The sequence below is a fragment of the Rhodnius prolixus genome, unplaced genomic scaffold, assembly GCF_049639745.1.
Source record: "Rhodnius prolixus isolate KJV_2025 unplaced genomic scaffold, Rpr scaffold_1, whole genome shotgun sequence".
Classification (NCBI taxonomy): domain Eukaryota; kingdom Metazoa; phylum Arthropoda; class Insecta; order Hemiptera; family Reduviidae; genus Rhodnius; species Rhodnius prolixus.
Genome location: NW_027411581.1, coordinates 20642399 through 20664537, shown reverse-complemented (window position 1 = coordinate 20664537; position 22139 = coordinate 20642399). Strand labels below are relative to the sequence as shown.

The 22139-nt window shown below is 34.4% G+C and overlaps 1 protein-coding gene across 13 annotated transcripts in view; it reads left to right on the top strand.

The window, feature by feature from the left end:
- Window positions 1–22139, top strand: part of cno (adherens junction formation factor afadin) — a 382542-nt gene that overhangs the window by 259581 nt on the left and 100822 nt on the right. Inside the window, exon 1 of one of the 13 annotated variants that reach the window (XM_074115033.1) lies at window positions 14537–14804. The exons of the other annotated variants lie outside the window; for them this stretch is intronic. Coding sequence (XP_073971134.1) covers window positions 14741–14804 — 64 coding nt within the window. The 5' untranslated portion in view covers window positions 14537–14740. Of the gene's footprint in view, window positions 1–14536; window positions 14805–22139 lie in introns of those variants that run through there. 13 annotated transcript variants of the gene reach the window in all.

Here is a 22139-nt window from a genome sequence, read left to right as displayed (position 1 = left end):
TTGCTGGAAAAAATTGGAGCAGAAATAATAGAAAATCAAGAAAAATGCCCATTTGTATTCTACAGTTCACTTCCCGGTAATGGATAGTGTTGCCTAGCGAGAGAACACTGTCTGGAATCCAACTGGGCATTGAGAAGGCGCTGAGCGTTTTCAACTATTTCTTCTAGCGGAAATTCAGTTCAAGTTGCTTCTTTCTTCAAAGAGCTGTTAGCCGAGAAAGATATAATAATTAATACTATCGGCTAGTTTTTATTTTTTTGTCAGATGGTGTACTTTCTAAATCAGTACTCCGGAGGTACACATCACTAAGTCCATTTTTTCAAAATTTATTTTTTTAATGTATCTAATATAATATTTCTTTTTTTATTACACAACCATCTGTTCACGTGCATCTATGTTACTTATTATCCACCAAAGATTTAAGCAAGATAACTCCCATGGGCTTATAAGTTAGAAAAAAACGCGAAAAAACTCTTTCATTTGCTCTCTTGTAAAAAATTTAAAATAGGACATAGTGTTGTGTACCTCTGGGGTACTGAAATATTTTCTACCTGAATTTAATTAATATTTCACAGATATTTCTCGTTTATGGTTTTGGTAATGGAATGAAGTCAAAACGAGATGAACTTTAATTTTCACAAACCGGCACTAATTTCTGCAAGTAAGGATTGCGGTCGCAGAAACCCCTTTCATTTAGATAGAAACATTCCTTTCCTTAATTAGTTATGTATAGGGTTTCATATAATCTCTGGGGTCGGAATTCCGTCGGCACTAGTTTCATCTAGTCGCCATGAGATATCTACAATATCTCTCTGGCAGAACTGAGAATATTAAGGAAAATACATAAATTCTTGTACTCGAATTCAGATCTCAGCGAGCTAATCTAGCGTGTTATCATTGATCTAAGCACTCTCCTAAATCAGTTTTGTAACTTAATTAAAAATATTAAATAAAAATTCCCTTCTAATCTTTTCTTCACATGAGTTATCTACTTTCGTTTTTGGTGGTTAGCAATTCGCAATTAGTTATCAATGGACAGAACATCCGCTTCTTATCCCTTCGTTCATCAGTACTTCCGGCCTGTTAATTTTTTTTTTTTCCAGGGCAAATAATATCGATGTAGATTCGAATTGTAGATTCTCTTTCATTCTGTTTTTTTCCACTCTCTCATACTTTTGGTTATCGAAAACTGTTTCAGTTTCAAGTGACCTAGGGATCTTGACAAACTGTTTGATACGGCACATCGGTTCTGCTTCAAATGTGATTCAAGAATGTTGGTAGTTGGTAGTGACCAAAGATGTTTTATTGTTTATGGTAGTTTTTTTTTCAGGATGTCTGAATTGGGACCTTTTATTAGGTATATGACGTTTGTTCCTCAATGTTGCTGGGTGAAACCCTTTAATTCCCTCCCAGTCATGAACCAGGTTCTCTAGCGAACTACGAGAAGGAGACGTCGTAGCCAGCAGCATGGGATAATAACTCGTTGAAGTCAATGCTCTTGTATCTTAGTTTCTCTAATAAGTATTCTGAAACAAATGGTTTCTAAGAGGAAACCAAGAGGTTTCTAGATAGGTTATATTTCCTCTAACACCTGACAATTACCCAGGAAGCCTTCACTCACGTCACGCTCTCCTTACTTTAAGGATGGTTCTCCTGGTTAAAAAGGAAGCAAGCAATTTTGTGGAAAGTTCTAAGAGGAACCGGTAATCGGGTGTAATCTCCTTGTAATCCCTCTCCGCAAAGCTCTGTTCAGATTGATAGCAGTAGTAGTTTCTACCAATGTGGTTAGAAAATTCAATCTGTCGAAACAAATTTCCATATGACTGAATATTCCTTGTCCATATTTCTGAATACCCATTTTTAAGATTTTCTAGAACTATTTAGTTGTTAAGGATTGTCCCTACAATCCCCTGATCCTACTGGATTATTTCCTTAGTACAATTTCTAAGAACTTATAGCTAGCTACTAATCACTTCATAAAAGGTCCAAGTTAGCAAGATATTCCTATAAAGTTCTGGATATTCTTATTTAACTTCAGAATTTTTGTTTTTTGGTTTAATGGCGCTAGCGTTTGCGATTCTAAAAAAAAAAATTCTAGTAAGATAAATCTTCTGATAATCTATTGCAGTATGGTTGGAATATCAATTCACTCGCACAAAAGCCGTTGCGTTTTATTAATGAAGCTGTGCTGTGGTGAATGTACTGTGGGGATCAATGCTCCATTAGGTGCCTCAGTGATCCATCTTCATGTCATGGTGTTCTGCATTTCATTAACCATGAATTTCACCAAATAAATTATATTTTTTATTTAAAAATAATATTTTTGAAGTTGCTAGTTTTCACTGAAATATCCTGGATTTTGACAATTTAAATTATGGATGCATTAATATTTTCTTTATCGTCTATGTTTTCTTGTTGAATTCAAAAAAAATCGTGCCATCGTACTAAAATTCCTCCTTTAATTGCTTAAATTACTCTGTTACCTAAATTATGCATATACATTTAGGTACATTGTTGTAACAAGAACTTGTCAGCATGAATTAACTAACAGAGTTGCACTGACGTCGCTGTACAGTCAGTAATAGCAGGAAACTAAAAGCTTTTCTATGTTAGATCTTTCCCATATTGTTTCCATTATTCTTGAATATAGTTTTGTTTCTTTTATACCAAAGATTTTGTGTTCAATGGCCTTTTCGCTGAAACCCACGTCAAAGGCTACCATATTTACTTACGATAAATTTTATTTTTCATAAACGAGAGCTAATAAAAAAACTTAGGGGTACCCTAAATCTAAATATACAAATAAAGTAAGAAATCTAGTTAAACTGCTAGACAGAGATTGAGTGCAAGACTAGTCATGATTATTAGCGTTACATGTGCTTGAGAGCTTTCTGTACTAAATGCGAGCGTTTCTTTGTGACAAATTGGCGATGTCAGTTTATGCAAAGTACTACGTGAGTTTGTGTTGTATGGAAGCTGTACATCTGGGCCACAAATATAACCTTTTATTTTCTTAGAGAAAGCTCGCAATTGTTGTGTTTGTAATGGTGCTAAAAGAACTTACCTTCTCTGCCTAAACAATAAATTCAATTCAATTCAATTTCTGCACAATGGGATAGGCAACTCTTTTTTTCAAATGTTGTTTTTGGTTCACAAATGCTGAAATAATTTTAAACTTTTACTTAAATTGTCATTAATAGGGTAATTTTATTATAATTAGGATTTCTTAAAGTCAGTTTTTTTCAAAAACTCTGGTGAAAGAAGTTAAATTATTACTGTTTACCTAAGTCGTCAAAGAATTTATTGAATTCTATCATGTTAATTTTAGAGAGATACACTCTTAAAGAGTTTTTCTGAAGATTTTGATTCGGGGTGAACTTGGTTTGTCCAACCACAAAGTTGCAAGATTTTGCAGGAAGTGAATAAGTGAAAATTTAAAGATTATTATTATTTTGTATTTAGTAATTAGCAGACTGTATTTAAATGCATACAATAAATGTAAATGAATGGTGCGTGAAGAGCAGGAGGAAAGAAACTACCCAGCGATAGAACTCTTTACAGGAAACTGATGATGACGATGATCTTCAGTTCTCAAGGAAGTTCTGAGGCACAGGCGATTCACATGGCTTGGTGGATTATTAAGAACAGGAGCAGAGGCGAAAGACTGTACTAGTGGATTAGAATAGTATGGGACATTTGATATTTCGTTTTGTTAATTATGTCGTACGAATGGGGATGTTGAGGTCGTTATGAAGAGTAAGGTCAGTCTCGTTGGAAGAAGCGTCAACTAACTGTTAAACGATTGTAAGTTAAAAAAGAATTTTTGAGTTAACAATTTGTTTCGTCCAAAGTGCTTCACCAAATTGGCCCTTCTAATTCTATATAGAATTCTTCCTTTCTGACAAACTTCTTTAGGAAATTTCTTTTAATTTTTCTAAATATAACCTTAAGCATTATTTTCCCGTCTCAAAGACTGCGCTCTCTTTTCTCTATTCCTGCTTTTCTCTGAAGGCAATCTCTACAATCATCTCCTTTTACAAGGTTACAAATTGCGAGCCTTGGTTATCTTAAGTATTTTTGTTTATGCCTTTTTCATTTCTTTAGGATCTAAGAATTCTTTAACTCTTTTATGATTGAAGCTTGTTCTTCTGCCCACCTTGTCATCATAGTATCACAATGCTTCTTGATAAACAGTGAATTTTTCATTGGCTGACCTTTTTTAATTTTTGTTCTTCCTCTTCAAATCATGTCCTTTTATTGGTTTTCTCTTCAAATCCTTAAAAAAAAGATACTCAACAGGAAAAATAAATAATTAAATGAAAAAGACTGTCTGAAACAGCCAAAGCATAGTACTATTTATCAAAATAGGATGGCAGAGAGCAATTTGACAAAATAAAAGAATCAAAGAGAATTGTTTAAAGAGTTGAAAAAATAAAACGATTTGTTGTTTGAAAAGAACAGATGTCACTTCTCGTCAATTAACGAATGAATCTCCTGTAAAGGGAGAACAACTACTTGATTCAATTGTAGTTCGTCTCTTTCAAGTTGTAGCAGTGGTTTGGGGCAGAATAAAATAAAAACTGAAGATAAATCTCCTCTATTCTCACAATAAATAGAACTGTATTGTACCTCTTATAGACATTTTGAGACAATTTGTTTTTAAAGTATTTAGAACATTTATAGCCGCCATGAATTAAAAAAATATTAATCGAACAATTAGGTATTCTGCGGATTCCAAATTAAATAAAAAATTTGAATCCCTAGCTATAATTTTAAACTTAAATGTTAATAACTGGGAATTTTATTCTGCTTAAGCTTATAAGCCCTATTGGTGGGTGTTCTGAATTTTTTTCAAATTCGTCAATTAAAGATAGTTAAAGATAACTCACCAGTCCTTATAAGTAGATTAAAATCCTCAGCTATGCTAGGGTGAGAAGGGCTGAGTTCATGCGATAATTCACTTTTTACTTTTAAATTATATATTTACAACAAACAGAGAGAAAGAATGTAAGCAAGAAATCATTATAATAGATTAGATAATTAGGTATAGTATGAGATATAAATTTTTTCCACATGCACTTCTATATACAAACGTACTACATCAGAGCCAGTAGCGGAGTGCTCCCCTCTCCATCAAACTTTTTCGTACTGAGGCGAGCGTTGTTACGCCTCCTACCACTCCACACTTGGTTACACCTCTCCTCCTTCGGGAGCGTGAAACCCTTCACGCGGAGACTCCGGATGATAGGTCTTCAGTTGGGATGCGTGAGAGATCCCCGCTGGTCGGCCGTCTTCTGTTTCCAGACCAAAAGTATTCGTGGATTTACGTTCCACTATTCGGAACGGACCTTCAAACTTGGGCGCTAGCTTACTGGCAAACCCACGATCGCCCGCAGATAATGGGTGCGATCGTCTTAAAACTAAATCGCCTTCCTTAAATGATACAATTCTTTTGCGACGATTATAATAATAACTTTGACGAGCTGAAGCTCGGGATAGTTTTGACTCCGCTATTAATCTGAACTCTTTCAGTTTTTTAATGTGATCTATCCAGACACAAGTTTGAGCAGAGTCTAACTTTTGTTTGGAATTTAAGTTACTATACAAGGTATTTGGAGGTAGGATTTCGCGTCCACAGTTCAAATAGGCAGGAGTAGAGCCTGTGGCACTATGGATAGAACTGTTCAAGGAAAACATGAGTTCGGGTAGGTACTGATCCCATTTCTTATGTTCTTTCTCCACCAAGTACGAAGAGATTATACTTTTGACTACCCTGTTGGTTCGCTCCACTGGATTGGCTTGAGGCCAGTATGGAGGTGTTCTGCTGAGAGTGACTCCTAGGCTTGATGCTAGATCTTCGACCAGTTTATTTACGAACGGGGTTCCGTTATCGGTGTGTAATGTCCGAGGTGTTCCCCATCGATAGACCACAAATTGTCGAAACGCTTTACACACATTGGTGGCGTTGGCTGTCCTGATCGGAATAATTTCTGTCCACTTAGTGAATGTGTCGACAAAGATTAAAAGATATGAAAATCCATTTGATGATCTAGGCAGGGGTCCCATTATATCAGCTGATACAATGTCCCAAGGTTTTGTATATTGTCGAGGATTCATTTTTCCCTCAGGTAATCTCTGAACTGGTTTGATTTTTTGGCATACCTGGCATCGTTGGATATATTTACCGATGTCGGCATGCATACCTGGCCAATAATATAAACGGGAGATACGGTGCAAGGTTTTCTCCTGACCAAGATGACCAGCATCGGGACGATCATGGTTCTCTTGGAGAATCTGGTTGATATAATCCTTCGGGACAACCAGTTTCCAGGATAAAGAATAATCTGTTGGTATGCTTGACTCATCAGGCATTATATGGCGATACAAGTGTGTTCCCTCCAGCTTCCAGTCCGGCAAATCATTTGGCCTTCGGCGTATCTGCTCCGCTTTGGACTTATACCAGGTGTCCTTAATGACTGTGAAGTTGTTTATAAGAAAGATCTCTTCTTCCGGAGGAGCCTCTTCTGCAGGAAGACGAGAAAGAAAATCCGGAACAGAGTGTGCTGATCCCTTGCGATAGACGATATCGTATTGGTAACTCTGAAGCTCCAGTGCCCAACGTGCTAATCTACCTGTTGGATTCTTGAGATTGTTGAGCCATTTCAGACTGGCATGATCTGTAATGACAGTAAAATGATAACCCTCGAGGTAAGGCCTGAATTTGCGCACTGCCCAAATAACGGCAAGGCATTCCTTCTCGGTTACACTATAATTAATTTCTGCCTTAGTTAGTGCTCGACTGGCATAAGCAATCACTTTTTCCTGGTTGTCCTGCTGTTGCGTGAGTACCGCACCGAGACCGGTAGAACTGGCATCAGTTTGAAGAACAAATGGCTGACTAAAATCTGGCCTGGCCAAGACTGGTTCTGAAGTTAGGATCTCCTTGATTTCTTCTAATGAATTATCTTGGGCCTCATCCCAGATGAAAGGTTTTCCTTTCTTCAGTAATTCGGTCATGGGTCGGATACGATCAGCAAAATTAGGTATGAATCGGCGGTACCAGGACGCCATACCGATTAGTCTCCGCAGTTCATGAATATTCTTGGGTGCTTGATATTGAAGCAAAGGTTCTATTTTTTGTGGGTCTACTTGTAGTCCATGTTCATTTATTAAGAACCCTAGGTATCGGATTTCGTTGCATGCGAACTCGCTCTTTTCTGGATTCAATCTTAGTCCGGCTTGTCGCAGTTTTTCCAAAACTAGTCTGAGGTAATGAAGATGTTCTTCAAACGTTGCTGTAGCAATGATGATGTCATCTAGATAGGCAAAGCAACACGGTGCAAGATCCGGCGTTATGATAGAATCAAGCAGTCTCTGAAAAGTTGCTGGAGCGGTACAAAGTCCATAAGGTAACCTCTTGAAGTGAAAGAGACCTCGACCCAATACTATGAACGCAGTAATTTCTCTGGATTCTATAGATAAAGGTATTTGATGATAGGCGTGGGCTAGGTCTATCTTAGAGAGATATCGGCACGCTCTTAACTGATCTAGCAGCGACGTCATATTAGGTAGTGGATATACATCTGGTTTAGTAATACCATTGATCTTGCGAAAGTCAACGCAAAATCGATACTTTCCATTTGGCTTTTTAACCATTACCACAGGACTTGCCCATGGGCTATAAGAAGGTTCAATGATGTCCTCCTGTAGCATTCTGTCCACTTCCTTATTTATTTCATCCTGAATTACCGGAGAGACAGGATAGGCTCGTTGCTTAATTGGGGGGTGATCTCCCACGTTGATAAAATGTTCAGTTAACCTGGTCTTCCCGATCGAACTGTCCATACTTCCAACTTCCTTTTCCAAAAGATAATCAAGCTGCTTTGCTTCCTCTGGTGCTAGTCGTTTGAGGCCGGCAACCTCAAAGGGTCTGGAGGATGGTTCGGTTAAAAAGGATGAAGTATTTTCTGGCTGATCTCTGAACCACCATAAGCCTGCTGCTGTGTCGATCACTATCCCCAACGATTTTAAGAAGTCCATACCCAGTAGACAAGGTACCGTTAATGTGGGTAACAGGGTAAGGCTTAATTTAACTTGTCGTTCCTGAATGAAGGCTATAAAGGCAACTACATTCTCGACAATCTCCTTGCCCCCATTAGCGACTGAAACTTCGTGAGGAATAATATTGCTTATTTTGATCTGTGACGAAGGTATGAGAGCCAGTCCTCCGGTACTTATATAAGAATGATTAGCTCCCGTATCAACCAGTGTAGGTATAGAGATTCCTCCAACTTTCAACGATATGAAAAAGCGATCCTCACCTTTAGTGAGGGAAGATATATGTCTATGTTGCTGTTGTGGTTGTGGGTTGAGGTCATTGGGAAAGATATCAGGGCCAGTGGAGACCTCTTCAGACTGGACCCTCTTTAGTGTCCCTTATGGCAATTAGGGCAATGTTTCCGGGTTATGCCTCGAGTCCCACAATGATAGCAGAAAATAGTTCTAGTCTTTATACATGCTGGATATCGGTGGCCATTTTCAAGGCAATTCCAGCAGACAATCTTAGAAGAGGTATCAGCATCGTTCTTCTTCTCTATTGCAGTAATACCTGTTTCCTCTTTAGCAGAGTTGGTAGAGGCATTATTTTTGGTTTTTGGTTTCTTAGGTCTTTGTTGCTTTGGGTAAGCCTGTTGGACTGAGGCAACCGAAGACATCTTCTTAGAACTTACTTTAGGTAGAGGACTTGGTTTATAGGCAACCTCAGGAAACATACTTCGATCCACTGGAGGTGGGGATCGAAAAGTCTTCGCCCTATCTTCGATCCTTTCAAATTCTTGACCCAAGCTCATCAGATGTGCCACGGAAGTCACCTCAGATTTCCTAATATATAGCTGGTACTTGGGTAGTAAATTATTATAGATGGTAGAAATTTGTTCGGGTTCGGACAAAGGGTGAGTTAATTTCTTCATTAATGTTTTGAGACTTATGACAAAGTCCAAGATCTTTTCATACTCCCCTTGAGTCCTTTTTTCAATTTCCTTTTTAAGTTTCTCCTGATAGTTGGAAGAAAAGAAGGTAGCTCTGAAAGCTGTCTCAAAGTCATTCCATTGTGTCCAATTGTCTATTTCAAGGCGACACCAATTGAGTGGAGTGTCCTGGAACAGTTCTGGTAGATACAACAGTAGCTCCTCTTCACTGATTTTGGAGGCTTTCCTTTTTTCATTGATTCGTAAAAGAAAATCTTCAGCACTGAGAGATGTGGTATTGTCAAATTTTAAAGAACTGAAGAAATGAAATCTAAAATCAGTTGGATATGAGGATATTGTAGGAGACGGATCCTCCTTCAAACTAGGATTAACTTTTGGTTGTGGCATTTTATAGAGTTCTTTAGTAGATATGGTAGAACTTACGGTCCAAAGCCAAGGGTTTTCTAAGAAAAATGTTTTGATTCGAACCCTAAGGTTATCAACTGTGTCTTTTGGCCCTAAATTCCAACACCTGTTAAATTCCAGTAATTCTTCTTTCTTCCAATAATAAAGCCAATTTAAATGAGGTTCCTCAGGAGAGAGTGTACTGTCAGTTGACATTCGCCGAGGGTTCGTAGTACTTATAGAAGTGGGAAGGAAAAGTTAGGAACTGAATAGAAAAGAAAAGATAGATCAAACTAAATTCCAAAAAAATGAAAAAATAGCATTCCAGATTCATGCAAATAATACTAAGAAAAATAAAACGTGTGTCTGTCTATGAAAAATAGTGTTACTTCGATTAATTTTGTTTTTCTTTCTAAGAGCTTCTTAACTTTAAACTATTTACAAAATTTATTTTATTTTACTAAATGAAAGAAATAAGAACAAAAATACAATTAATGAAAATAATTGAACAAAATTCTCTGCGAGGGAATAATAATGAAATAAAATTTAAAATTAATAATTATAATTCAAAGAATAAAGTCAGTTAAAAGCCTGTAATCATTAAATTAATATTAAAATAAGAAAATCTTCTTCATTGTTTATGAATAAAAAAAATAGATAAAGCATAAAATAGTTACAGTTAAATCAAAGAAAATAATAAAATAATAAAGTATATAGTACATTAGCGAACATCAGAAGCAAATCAATATGCAAAGTATGTGATAATTATTAATTAAGCAAAGGAAAAAGCAATGTCAATACTTCATGCAAGATAGTTTAGAACAAAAGCATAGTAGTAAGTAAAAATACATAATGATATTAGCCATACCTTAAGTTAAATATATTTAAGATTTGTTAAGGAATAGACAAAGAAAGATGAATTAAATTCTATAAATTAGGTAACTAAGTTATCAGTCGATAAATAAAACAAAAATTAAGTAACAGTTTATTTCATTCAGTATATTCATTGTTTTGTTTATCTCAATTTTTCTTATATTTATCTCTTTTTTTTTTTTCTTTCTAATATTCACTTAATGAACTAAATTTAGTCTAGGTAAAAGTGACAATAAATATTTTCCTTTGAAGTTATAGGAGAGTTACCTAAATTGGAAAAGATTCCTCTTAGAACATCGAAAAATAGAGTAATATAACTTATAAGAAATAAATCATTTACCTAGTTTGTTACCATCAAAATTCTTAGATAATTATAGAATAAACCCCATATGCTGGATAAATTAAAGTAATTATTATCTAGCGTCTTAAAATTTTTTTTTTTTTTTTTTTTTTTTCCTAGTTGAGTTATTTTAATGGTTTAAGCCTTAATAAAACTAGTTCTGGAATACGAAAATACTGAAGAAATAGGAAAATGAGAATAATTTAAATTTTCAAAATTCAATTTTGTTACATTAATTTCAAGATAACATTTCAATAGATTTCTATTGATTTATTCAGAATTTTCTGATGTTTATTGAAGCTAGTGATTATTTATATATCAACTGGTTAATGTAGTTGTAGTAAGAGATCACAATACTGGTTTTGATAGATAAAAGCAACTCATTTGAACTCTCGCACAGTAAACAACAACAATGCATCAGTATTTCTTACTTTCCTACATAAAATAATTATTTTTAACTTTTTATTTTATTTTATATTTTTATAATTTGGTAAAATTACGCTCAGATAAAAATTTTTTTTTTTTTTTCTATTACTAGTACAATTTATGTTACTGAATACTTGTAATTTAATTAAATTTTCTTTCAAATTAGTTAACAGAAATGTAAATCTCTCACATTAAACTAATAATGAAATAAATTTTTTCTTAGGATTAATTACTTACTGTCTAATAAAGAAATTATAACTACTTACAAGAAATGAATTTTCGCCTCTCGAGCCCCTCAGGTTGGGCGCCACTATTTATAAGCCCTATTGGTGGGTGTTCTGAATTTTTTTCAAATTCGTCAATTAAAGATAGTTAAAGATAACTCACCAGTCCTTATAAGTAGATTAAAATCCTCAGCTATGCTAGGGTGAGAAGGGCTGAGTTCATGCGATAATTCACTTTTTACTTTTAAATTATATATTTACAACAAACAGAGAGAAAGAATGTAAGCAAGAAATCATTATAATAGATTAGATAATTAGGTATAGTATGAGATATAAATTTTTTCCACATGCACTTCTATATACAAACGTACTACATCAGAGCCAGTAGCGGAGTGCTCCCCTCTCCATCAAACTTTTTCGTACTGAGGCGAGCGTTGTTACGCCTCCTACCACTCCACACTTGGTTACAAGCTATACTTAAAACAATGAAAACTTATAAAAGGGAATGTAGATATTTTAATAACAGTACTGTACTGGGTTGCTCCTCATCGTACTTCATTGGAATTAATAAGTGAAGGGAAAAATCTAAGCGTTACAGTCTGTGATCTGAGTTGTAGTTTTCATTTTGTTGAAAGTTTCTATTTGATAGCCGAAGTTGAGCACAAGTATTTAATCTCAGAAGCGAAGCAGTACCTTATTGGTTCAGTCGTAGGTATGCAAACATGAATCATTCCGAGCCGTGTTTTCAGTTATTGCATTTTGACATATTTGTTGCTACTATTGATCATAAAAAAGGTCTCTCTAGAATTCACTTACTATAAAATATAACACCATAAGTGCATAAAGATTAGTTAGTTGAACATGGTTACTGAAATCGTTCAGAATAATCTCCTGTTCTAGCTATTGTTTTTGGACTTCAGTTGATGGTTTCAGAACATATGTACTTTACAAAGTTGTTTCTGGAGTATTACTGATAACAAATCAGTCAGCTCAGAGTAACTGTCATTTTAACATTATATAATATTATATGAAAATATATATGTCGAGGAAATGTAGATTGGTACAATGGTCCTGTTCAAACAGTTTTTAACCATTTTTAAATAAGTCGTAACATTATTTTTGCTGTCTGACCTAGAGAAATAGGTAATTTAATTAATTATTTCAGTCAAATTAGTTGTTTTTATTAAATAATAAAATTGGTGTACAGTTAATTTTGGACTTTTATATCGCTTTGAAGAAGCAATAGTTGGTGGTCTGATTGATATAAGATCTGTTATCTGTATAGGATAGTTTAATCCCGAATTGTTTCGGCTACCCATAAGTACTGCTTAATATGTTCTTTGTTTTGGAAGTGGATTTGTCCATCTACAGATGTCGTGCAAGATTTTTTTCTTTGTAAAGAGTCTCCATAATGTTTGCAGTGCAATTAAGGAGAATTTTCGTGAAATCTCATTAACACTCTTACTAAATCGGTAACCTTCTTGGTGCACAACGGAAGATGTACATGTTTGAGTTAGACTTTCAGAACTAATTGCATTGAAGCTTTTGTTGCACACAGGGGATTCTTTAAACTGAAATGAAATAAAATATTTCATTAATGTTACTGTCACTTCTCCGTCTCCGTTTCAGTTAGTATTTAGTAAAACAGTTCGACTGAAACTGAACTGAAAACTAAATGTCTTTGTAAAACTTTGTGTTATTAGGTGGTATACGAGGGTCGTTTGAAAAGTCCGTGCAAAGTCAGAGAGATAGCACTACTGGCGCGTATCGAGGTTATGTTTAGTTAGTAGCATCTCTTGGAAGAACACACACCAAGTTTCAGCCAGATTTCTTTGTGTTTGGCATTCGTTTGAATCGAGGAAGTCGAATGATTTTCAAAAAATGGACGAAAAAGAATTTCGTGTGTTGATTAAACACTACTTTATGAAAGGCAAAACGCCTGAGGAGACTAAAGAGAAGCTTGATAAACATTATGATGACTCTGCACCTTCGATTAGAACAGTTTATAAGTGGTTTCAAAATTTTCGGAGTGGCCATATGGGCACAAGTGACGCTGAACGTTCTGGACGCCCTGTTGAGGTTACTACTCCAGAAATCATTGATAAAATCCATGATATGGTGATGGATGACACAAGAGTGAAGGTGCGTGAGATTGCTAGTGCTGTGGGCATCTCGAATGAACGGGTACATAATATTTTGCATCAACATTTGGACATGACAAAGCTATCCGCAAGATAGGTGCCGCGATTGCTCACGCTTGACCAAAAACGAAATCGTGTGAAGTGTTGCAAGGACGGTTTGCAGCTGTTCCAGAAGAATCCGCAGGACTTTAAGCGTCGTTTCGTCACTGTGGATGAAACATGGATACATCACTACACTCCTGAGACCAAAGAACAATCTAAACAATGTGATACCAAGAGGGAATCTGCGCCAAAAAAGGCGAAGACCGTTTCTTCGGCCGGAAAGATTATGGCGACTGTCTCTTGGGATTCGCAAGGAATAATCCTCATCGACTATCTGGAAAAGGGTAAAACTATTACAGGTGCATTTTATTCATCGTTATTGGACCGTTTGAAAACCGAGCTGCAAGAAAAACGCCCACGATTGGCCCACAAAAAAGTCCTTTTCCATCACGACAACGCACCAGCTCACACCTCAGCAGTTGTGGTCGCAAAATTAATAGAAATAGGGTTCCAACTCGTTTCACATCCCCCCTATTCTCCAGACTTGGCTCCCTCGGACTACTATTTGTTCCCCAATATGAAGAAATGGCTGGCGGGAAAAAGATTTTATTCAAACGAGGAGGTGATTGCAGAAACGAATGGCTATTTTTCAGACTTGGACAAATCCTATTATTCGGAAGGGATCAACAAACTAGAGCAGCGTTGGACGAAGTGTATAAGCCTAAAAGAAGACTATGTTGAAAAATAAAAAAGGTTTACCCCAAAAAATTAAGTAGTTTTTATTTTTGCACGGACTTTTCAAACGACCCTCGTGCCTTATTTATTAGATTCACTGAATTAGCAGTTTTCCTTATTTAATATTGTTAGTAATAAATAAATTATCCAATATTTTTTCAAAAGATCGTCCTTGGGTTTAATAAATTTCTAAAAAAATTGATAAATTAGTTAATTTAAAACACAATTTGAATACTAACTATTGTGGAAGGCGTGGGGTAATCTAGCTACTAGATCGGTAGGAGGGGCAATAGAGCATGCGCCCCGTCACCTCCAAATTTCCCCTCCTTTTATTGTGTTTACCCTCGCACTCATTACTATTCTTCAGAACTGAAACGATCTCACTGGTGGTTTTACTTAAACAATTTTTTTTTTTAAAAAAATGACCGGTACCTTTATTAGTCTTCCATAATTCTGCAAAATGTTGGCATCTATTTTAGTTAAAAAAAATCTATTAATATTTAGAAAAAATTAACTAATTTTATCCTCGAGAATTTTTAAAATTAAATAAATAAAAATAATTAGATTGATTTTAGATAGAATTTTAAAATGATTGGTCTTTGGTCGTACACGAACTTCAGACTCCGTAACAAAGAATGCGAGGTCTTATTGGGTTAGTAAAATACCAAATTTATTTACAAACATAATTTTTGTTTGTTTACGTTTTTTTTACAAAAACTATTATTTGAATTTTTCAAGTGTGTGCTGTCTTTTGTTATTTTCGCAATGTATTTATTATATCATGTCATTTATTCAGTAAAACGTTAATTTTTATTGTTTTATTTATTTTTAATAATTTTGAGTAAGTTTCAATTAAGTTAATTATTAAACTGGAATTTGAATTTACAGTGGCTCTTTCGTCTATTTTCATTTTCTATACTCCCCTCTTTTCAAAATAATCTTGTTCAAATCAACATTGTCGTACCGTAGTTAATCATAATTGGATTTAAAGTTGATGACTGGAGATTGTTATGCAACAATCCAAATATGCATTTGGACGAGATTACTTCCTCCTGATTAGATAATTACTACTAATGAGATTAGGTATCTCGATCGTTTCAATTCGCTAAGAAGATTCTCACCCAACAAAATATATATACTCGTATATACACATATTTTTATTTTTCTGAGCCTGAAAATGAGCCAGAAAATACATGCAATACAATATAAAATCATAAAGGAGGATTTGCCCTATATTATAAAGAAAATTTGGGAATTTTATCTTTTATAGAAAAAGAGAAAAAAATTGCCAAAGTTGGGTGTTCTTCAACGTTACGCTTTTTCGTGCAGTTTTTGATGATCAACCCTTATACAACTGTCCTACCGGACAGTTTTAATAAGTAGTGTATGTCAAGCTAACTGTGTTCACGAGATATGTTTTTATTTGTACAGTTTATTTCAGAAAACAAAAATTGAAGTTTTATAATTAATTTGGGCTTCACTGTCGGTCCTGTAAGCTTCATTTATTTAAGCTTTTGCAATAATTGACCCATTATTGAATCGATTTGTCAGTTTTCTGTTTTTTCTTTCACCAAAAAAGGTCCTCATGACTATTTTTTTTTTTGTATTTTAACAATGCACTAATTGTTTATATATTTGGCTGTCCCAAAGCTGTCATATAGACGATTCCTTCGCCAGAATTGAGTTAAGAAAAAGTAGTTTTTACGGATTGGTTGTGTGTGTCGATTCGTCTCTCAATTAATGTACTTATGCTGTCCGGTCTGCTTGGCTCAAAAATTGTAAATAATCAAAAGATTGTTCAAAAGATTTAATGGGTCTTGCCTCAACAAGTGCTAACTCCAGTATCCAGTATCTTGAATCATGTGCAGTTTCTCTTGCTGCTAGTCAAAAACTCTTGTAACACTATTTGAAATTAACCAGTAATACATCTTTTCTAGGTTACAAAAAAATCTTGTTAGTGAATTATTGATCATCGATTGACACAAAATCAAAAATTTCAAACATTATATTACTATTGTCGCGTGTATATTGGTCTAATCGATAAACTTAACGAGCGACTTGAACTGATGCGATTTTACAGTAATTTCGATATTTTATAAAAAAAATAACTTTATCGAATTTTCATTAATCACAAATTACTTACTGCATACAAGTGAACCTTTCATATTTTTACTTTCTAGATAAAGGAATGCATTGCAGTAACGTTTCATTTAATTTTGAGTTCCCAGCGGAAATATCCACTTTCTTCTGAGCGTGAAGAAGTGGTTTATCGCAGAAGAAGGTTGTTTCTGTGTGGGTGATGTTTGAAAGAAAACGCAAAAGCGAAAAATCGAAAGTTGAAACTTCATTGTTCGATTAGGTCCTAGCAGGTAACCTGATAGTCACTTTACCCTTCGAAATCTCTCAAGCAGGAGTACTTCTGAATTGAATTTTTTAAAGGGAAATTCCTTTTGTTTTTTTTAACTTTCTTTGAGGAGGGAAGAAATTAAATATCTTTAAAATATCTGATTTTGACAAAATGTAAAAGTTTTAAAACTGTAAGAATATAGTAAGAAAATTTTAAGTGTTCACGTCAGACTTTTATGTGAAGAATTTTACTGAAAATAACATTTTTTGGGAGTTTTAGGGATAATATGGGAGCTCGGTTTTGTTTGACTTCCGTACAAGTTTAATGGAGACGGAATTTAGGGATCGCCAACTACCTTATCATTGAGTTCCATTAATAAAACACAGGCAAAATGTAGTAACTGCTGTCTCCTTTACATTTATTTAAGAGGAGTACATTTTTAAGTTTAGTTTCTAGCGAATTCCACCTTTGCTGATGACGCTGCAATCCTATCTCCACATTCCGATCTTCGTACCACTGCAAGGGCTCTTCAGATGCACTTCGACCACATACAGGACTGGCGAATCAAAACTAACGTTATGAAATCAAAATTACTCTTAAACAAAACATCTTACCTCCAATCTTCATCTACCAAACTCCCACACGCTCGAAACATAACGAAAGACTCTTATACCTACTGTTACTCCGACCTATTTAGTCATTCGGCATCGAAGTATGGGAATCGAATGAAACGTTCTTCCAGCTCTCAACGCATCCAGTCATTGTTCTCAAAAATACTTCAAACAATTCTTAATGCTTTTGTTTATCCTTGTCAAATCTCACACTCCTTAATGCCATCAAAATCTCTTTCATCTTGCGATGAAACTCGTTTTCTCAAATTTTTATTTCTCTATAGCAGCCCATCCTAATCCTTTTTAATCGAATACTTATCTTCCTACTGCTGCTAGGAGATTGAAGAGAAGATAGTCTCGAGATCTACTCTGTTCATGAGAGCAGAATAATAACTGTTCACGATAATGGAGTAACACCACTGGGGGTCGCCTCTTTCTCCGCTCAGATAATCCTGACCTAGTGTAATCATTGCCCCACATTTACTTGTTGCAACAGTTGTTGCAGTTGCAAATTTCAGTGGCAGATTTTTTAAAAAAAAATTAACAAGTTTTATGCCCAAATTGTGAATTTAAAATTACAACAGTTGGTATAAGCATTGTTTTAACCAGTTCATTATTGTTTAAGCTAAATTCTAATACTTTGATTTTAACTTGTTTCATAAGGAATTTTTAATTTTTTGACTTATAGTGAAATAAGGGCGCTGTTTTGCCTTAAAACCCCTTGAATTTTGTTCTTTTTTAATAACCAATCATTGCCTTTTTTTTTTAAGTACCTAAAAGTGGTTTGGTTTTATATTAAAAAAATTTCCCATCATAAAACCGCCCAGCCTCTTTCATATGGAAATATTTCTGATTAATTCGCCCACACTGTTTGGGGGTTTTATTAAGTTCTGAGTTTCTAGGAGTTAGTTTACTTTTATACTCTGGTTTATGCAACCAACTCTCCTTCACATCTACTCCATTTTCTCTTTCCTTCCAACAAATATAAAAAAATGAAAAAGATTTTTTATATGTTGCAAATGTAAGCAATATTTCCTTTCATTGTTTGTTGTTCGCCACAATGTGAACATTCACTATTGATTTCTCACAAATCTTTGGTTTCTATTTATTTATATTTTTGCTATAAATGCTATACCATTGTTGCAATAGATTATTGCATTGCTATACCATTGCTTGATTTGTTGTTTAGTAAATTTAAAAGTACTCGTAATTCATAGTAACGATCATTTCTTCATAATGTGGTTTGGTAGACGTTCTTGTTCAACCTTTTTCTATTTCTAATTTCTCTAAAAATCTCTTCTTTTTTCTAACGTTTTGGCTAGTTCTTTTTGCTCATTTTCTCCTTGAAGTTTCTTTCTTTAAAAGATCGTTTCGCCTTCAATTCATTTTTTAACCTTTAACAGACAACTAAAAAAACTCCTAGACAACAAGACCAGACTGTTAATCAATAACGTTTTTATAACGATTTGGACTTGGATCTGGACAGCATCAAACTCTGGAGTACTATGAAGTACCATATCCCTCCCCTGCAATTCAAAATTCTTGGAATAGTTTCTCATTATATATTCAACCAAACCATTCAATAATCTTCTTGCCTGAATAATCAAGCAAAGATACCGCAGATTCTACAGTATCCTGTTCTCCTATTCTAATCCTCTAAAAGGTTCTATATTAAAAGGTCCCCCATTCAGTTTCAAGTTTATCTTCACTATAACCACACCTGCCAAAGATAGTAAGCCCTTAAATTCTTTCCCCAAGGCATTGTTGCTGTTCTTTACAGAGATAACTGATTGGAGAATATCCTGCAGTCGGTCCAGGGACACTTTATTATTTCTTAAGGTAATTTTCAGCAATTCCAAGTCGCAAGACTTAAGAGTGTTAAGTGAAAATGGAAATCTGTTGATTTCCTTATTTCCTTACACTATTATGGATACAATTTATTTAGCAAACATATCAGTGGTATTAAAATTTCTGTCTTTATGCTGAGTTCTCTACAGATGTGAAACAATTTTGTTTCTCAAATGTTGTGCTCCTTTTATTTACACTTGAGAATTCTCTCTGAATGGCTTTTCCAACGGTAGAGCCTTTGTTATGTACATATTTCCCTAAGTAGGTTTCTTGAAAATATTGCCTTATGTTAACCTTTCTTCTGTTCGCTTCCCTTTTGTCTGACTCTCGTTTGACTTAAGTAAATACTACAGACCACATTTATGTTACTAGGGAGTGACTAATACGCTGAAAATATGGATAGATATTTGGCCTTTAACTTCGTACATGCCCTGATCTATGTTTTTTCTTGGGAATGTTTCTTAAGAGAACATTTTTCTCAGATTATTTTATTACTTTTCTTTTCAAATTATTTAACATATTAAATAAAATCGAAGGACATGTCCGATTACCCAGTAATGGAACCCAGTACTCCAATAGAACTTAGTTTTGCGGATCAGCTGCATGGCTGCACCTGATCACTGTCATTATTTTCTATTATAGACCGGAATTTTTTCAGAAAAAGATGATTTTAAAATGGAGTGGATCAGCACCTTTTTTAAAATTTAAATTTTAAGCAATTAGTACTGCCCTTCAGAGTTCTGTATATTCATGAAAAACACTAACTAAATGAATTATAAAACAGCCTATTCAAGAATTAGGTCAGCCTCATAGATTTGACAAGACTTTAGTTGTTTTTTATCGATTATTTCGAAGGGTGAAGTCCATAATAGGTCAATCCAATAATTAACAGGACTAAACAGGTAGATTCAGTAATATGGATGTATAAACTTTAGATCGTTTTACATATTCAAACATTTGGGAACTATTATTATCTGAATATACAAATAAAAGTTCTCAGTCATATACAAACTTTAAAAAAAAGGGAAGGTTTGACTAAAATAAAAATTGCTTTAATATACAGGGTGTCCCAAGCTATATGGATAACGACTTTTTCTCAGAAACTAAGATAGCTAGAAAAAAACTAAAAAATACGTGTTCCCTTAGTTTTTTGTTAGAAATCCAAATTTACTTTGTAAATTTTTTTCGGTGCTTCCATTAGCGAGATACAAGCACCAACTTCATTTCTTCAAATGGGAAGGTGCGGTTTTTATTTAAGAAATAGATTCCTCTATTTTTTAAAGAAAAATTTACTTGAACGGTTTTTTTCTGAGAGCGATATTTTACAAGTTATGAATGAAAACATGATTCTTATAAGAAATGTCAAAATGATAATATTATAACGGTTTTTTGACTAAATAAGAAGAAAAGTGCTATTTTATTATAAATTTTACTCCTCATTAATGTTACAGATCATGCTCGAACTGGCCTCCACCATTAGAGATGCTAGACATGCTCTTTCCTGCCAATTGCCCCTTACTACCAAAGAAATAGATTCGGCTTTAACCGAGTTACAGGCATTTATTATTCTCTGCTTTAGTTCATCTACAAATGCAATTCCGGCTTGATTCTGATACACCTAGATTTAGAAATGCTTTTAGGTAAGCAGAAATAAGGAAAGAAAGAAAAAAGTTATGAATAATCACCTTGTTTTTCAGGTATCCCCAAAGGAAATAGTCCATAGGTGTCAAATCCGGTGAACGAGGTGGTCACTGGAATCGTCCCCCGTCGATATAACACGCCCATCAAATTGCCTATCGAGAAATCTCTTTACATGCCTGATGGTATTATATCGACACGGGGGACGATTCCAGTGACCACCTCGTTCACCGGATTTGACACCTATGGACTATTTCCTTTGGGGATACCTGAAAAACAAGGTGATTATTCATAACTTTTTTCTTTCTTTCCTTATTTCTGCTTACCTAAAAGCATTTCTAAATCTAGGTGTATCAGAATCAAGCCGGAATTGCATTTGTAGATGAACTAAAGCAGAGAATAATAGATACCTGTTAGTCGGTTAAAGCCGAATCTATTTCTTTGGCAGTAAGGGACAATTGGCAAGAAAGAGCATGTCTGTGCATCTCTAATGGTGGAGGCCAGTTCGAGCATGATCTGTAACATTAATGAGGAGTATTAATACTTTTCTTCTTATTCTAACAAAAAACCGTTATAATATTATTATTTTGAAATTTCTTATAAGAATCATGTTTTCATTCATAACTTGTAAAATATCGCTCTCAGAAAAAAACCGTTCAAGTAAATTTTTCTTTAAAAAAATAGAGGAATCTATTTCTGAAATAAAAACCGCACCTTCCCGTTTGAAAAAATGAAGTTGGTGCCTGTATCTCGCTTCTGGAAGCACCGAAAAAAATTTACAAATTAAATTTGGATTTCTAACAAAAAACTAAGGGGACACGTATTTTTTAGTTTTTTTTCTAGCTATCTTAGTTTCTGAGAAAAAGTCGTTATCCATATAGCTTGGGACACCCTGTATAATTAAATATGTCTACATGTAGCAGATATGCTTCATGTACGATAAACATGGATAATGTTATTAATTTATCTGACTCATGGCATGAAAGAAATACTTGTAGACATGATGCTATATTGCATTATTCTCTACATGTTGTCTTCGTGGCGAAATTCAACCAAAAGAAATAGATAAAATACTTCAGAAGTAAAAAATAAAAATTACTTTATTTTCCTTAGACTGGATTTGGAAGAAATAAGATTGCTCTAATAATGTGAAAAACCTTTTCAACGTATCTTAAATATTTAGAAATTTTAGGTTCTTTTGTAGATTAGAGAAAGCATATCTTTCGGATTCTCTTTTTTTCAAATAAGGACATCGTTTTCGTTTGAAATTACTTACTCATTAGATTTTGAGTAAATTTCCTCATTAGAGTGGAAATATTATTTCAGTCAATACATCTTCTTTCAAACTGTAGGATTTCTTTTTTTGTTTTGGTAATATTTTTATTGATCCTAAAGGAAGAAAAATTGTTGCCAATTTCAGTAATAATTTGTATAACCTTTATATTATAGAATTATTAATGAAATTGGCTATAATTTTTCTCCCATTTGGATCAATAATTCACTCCACAAAAAACTATGATCATTACACAACAATTGTTATTGA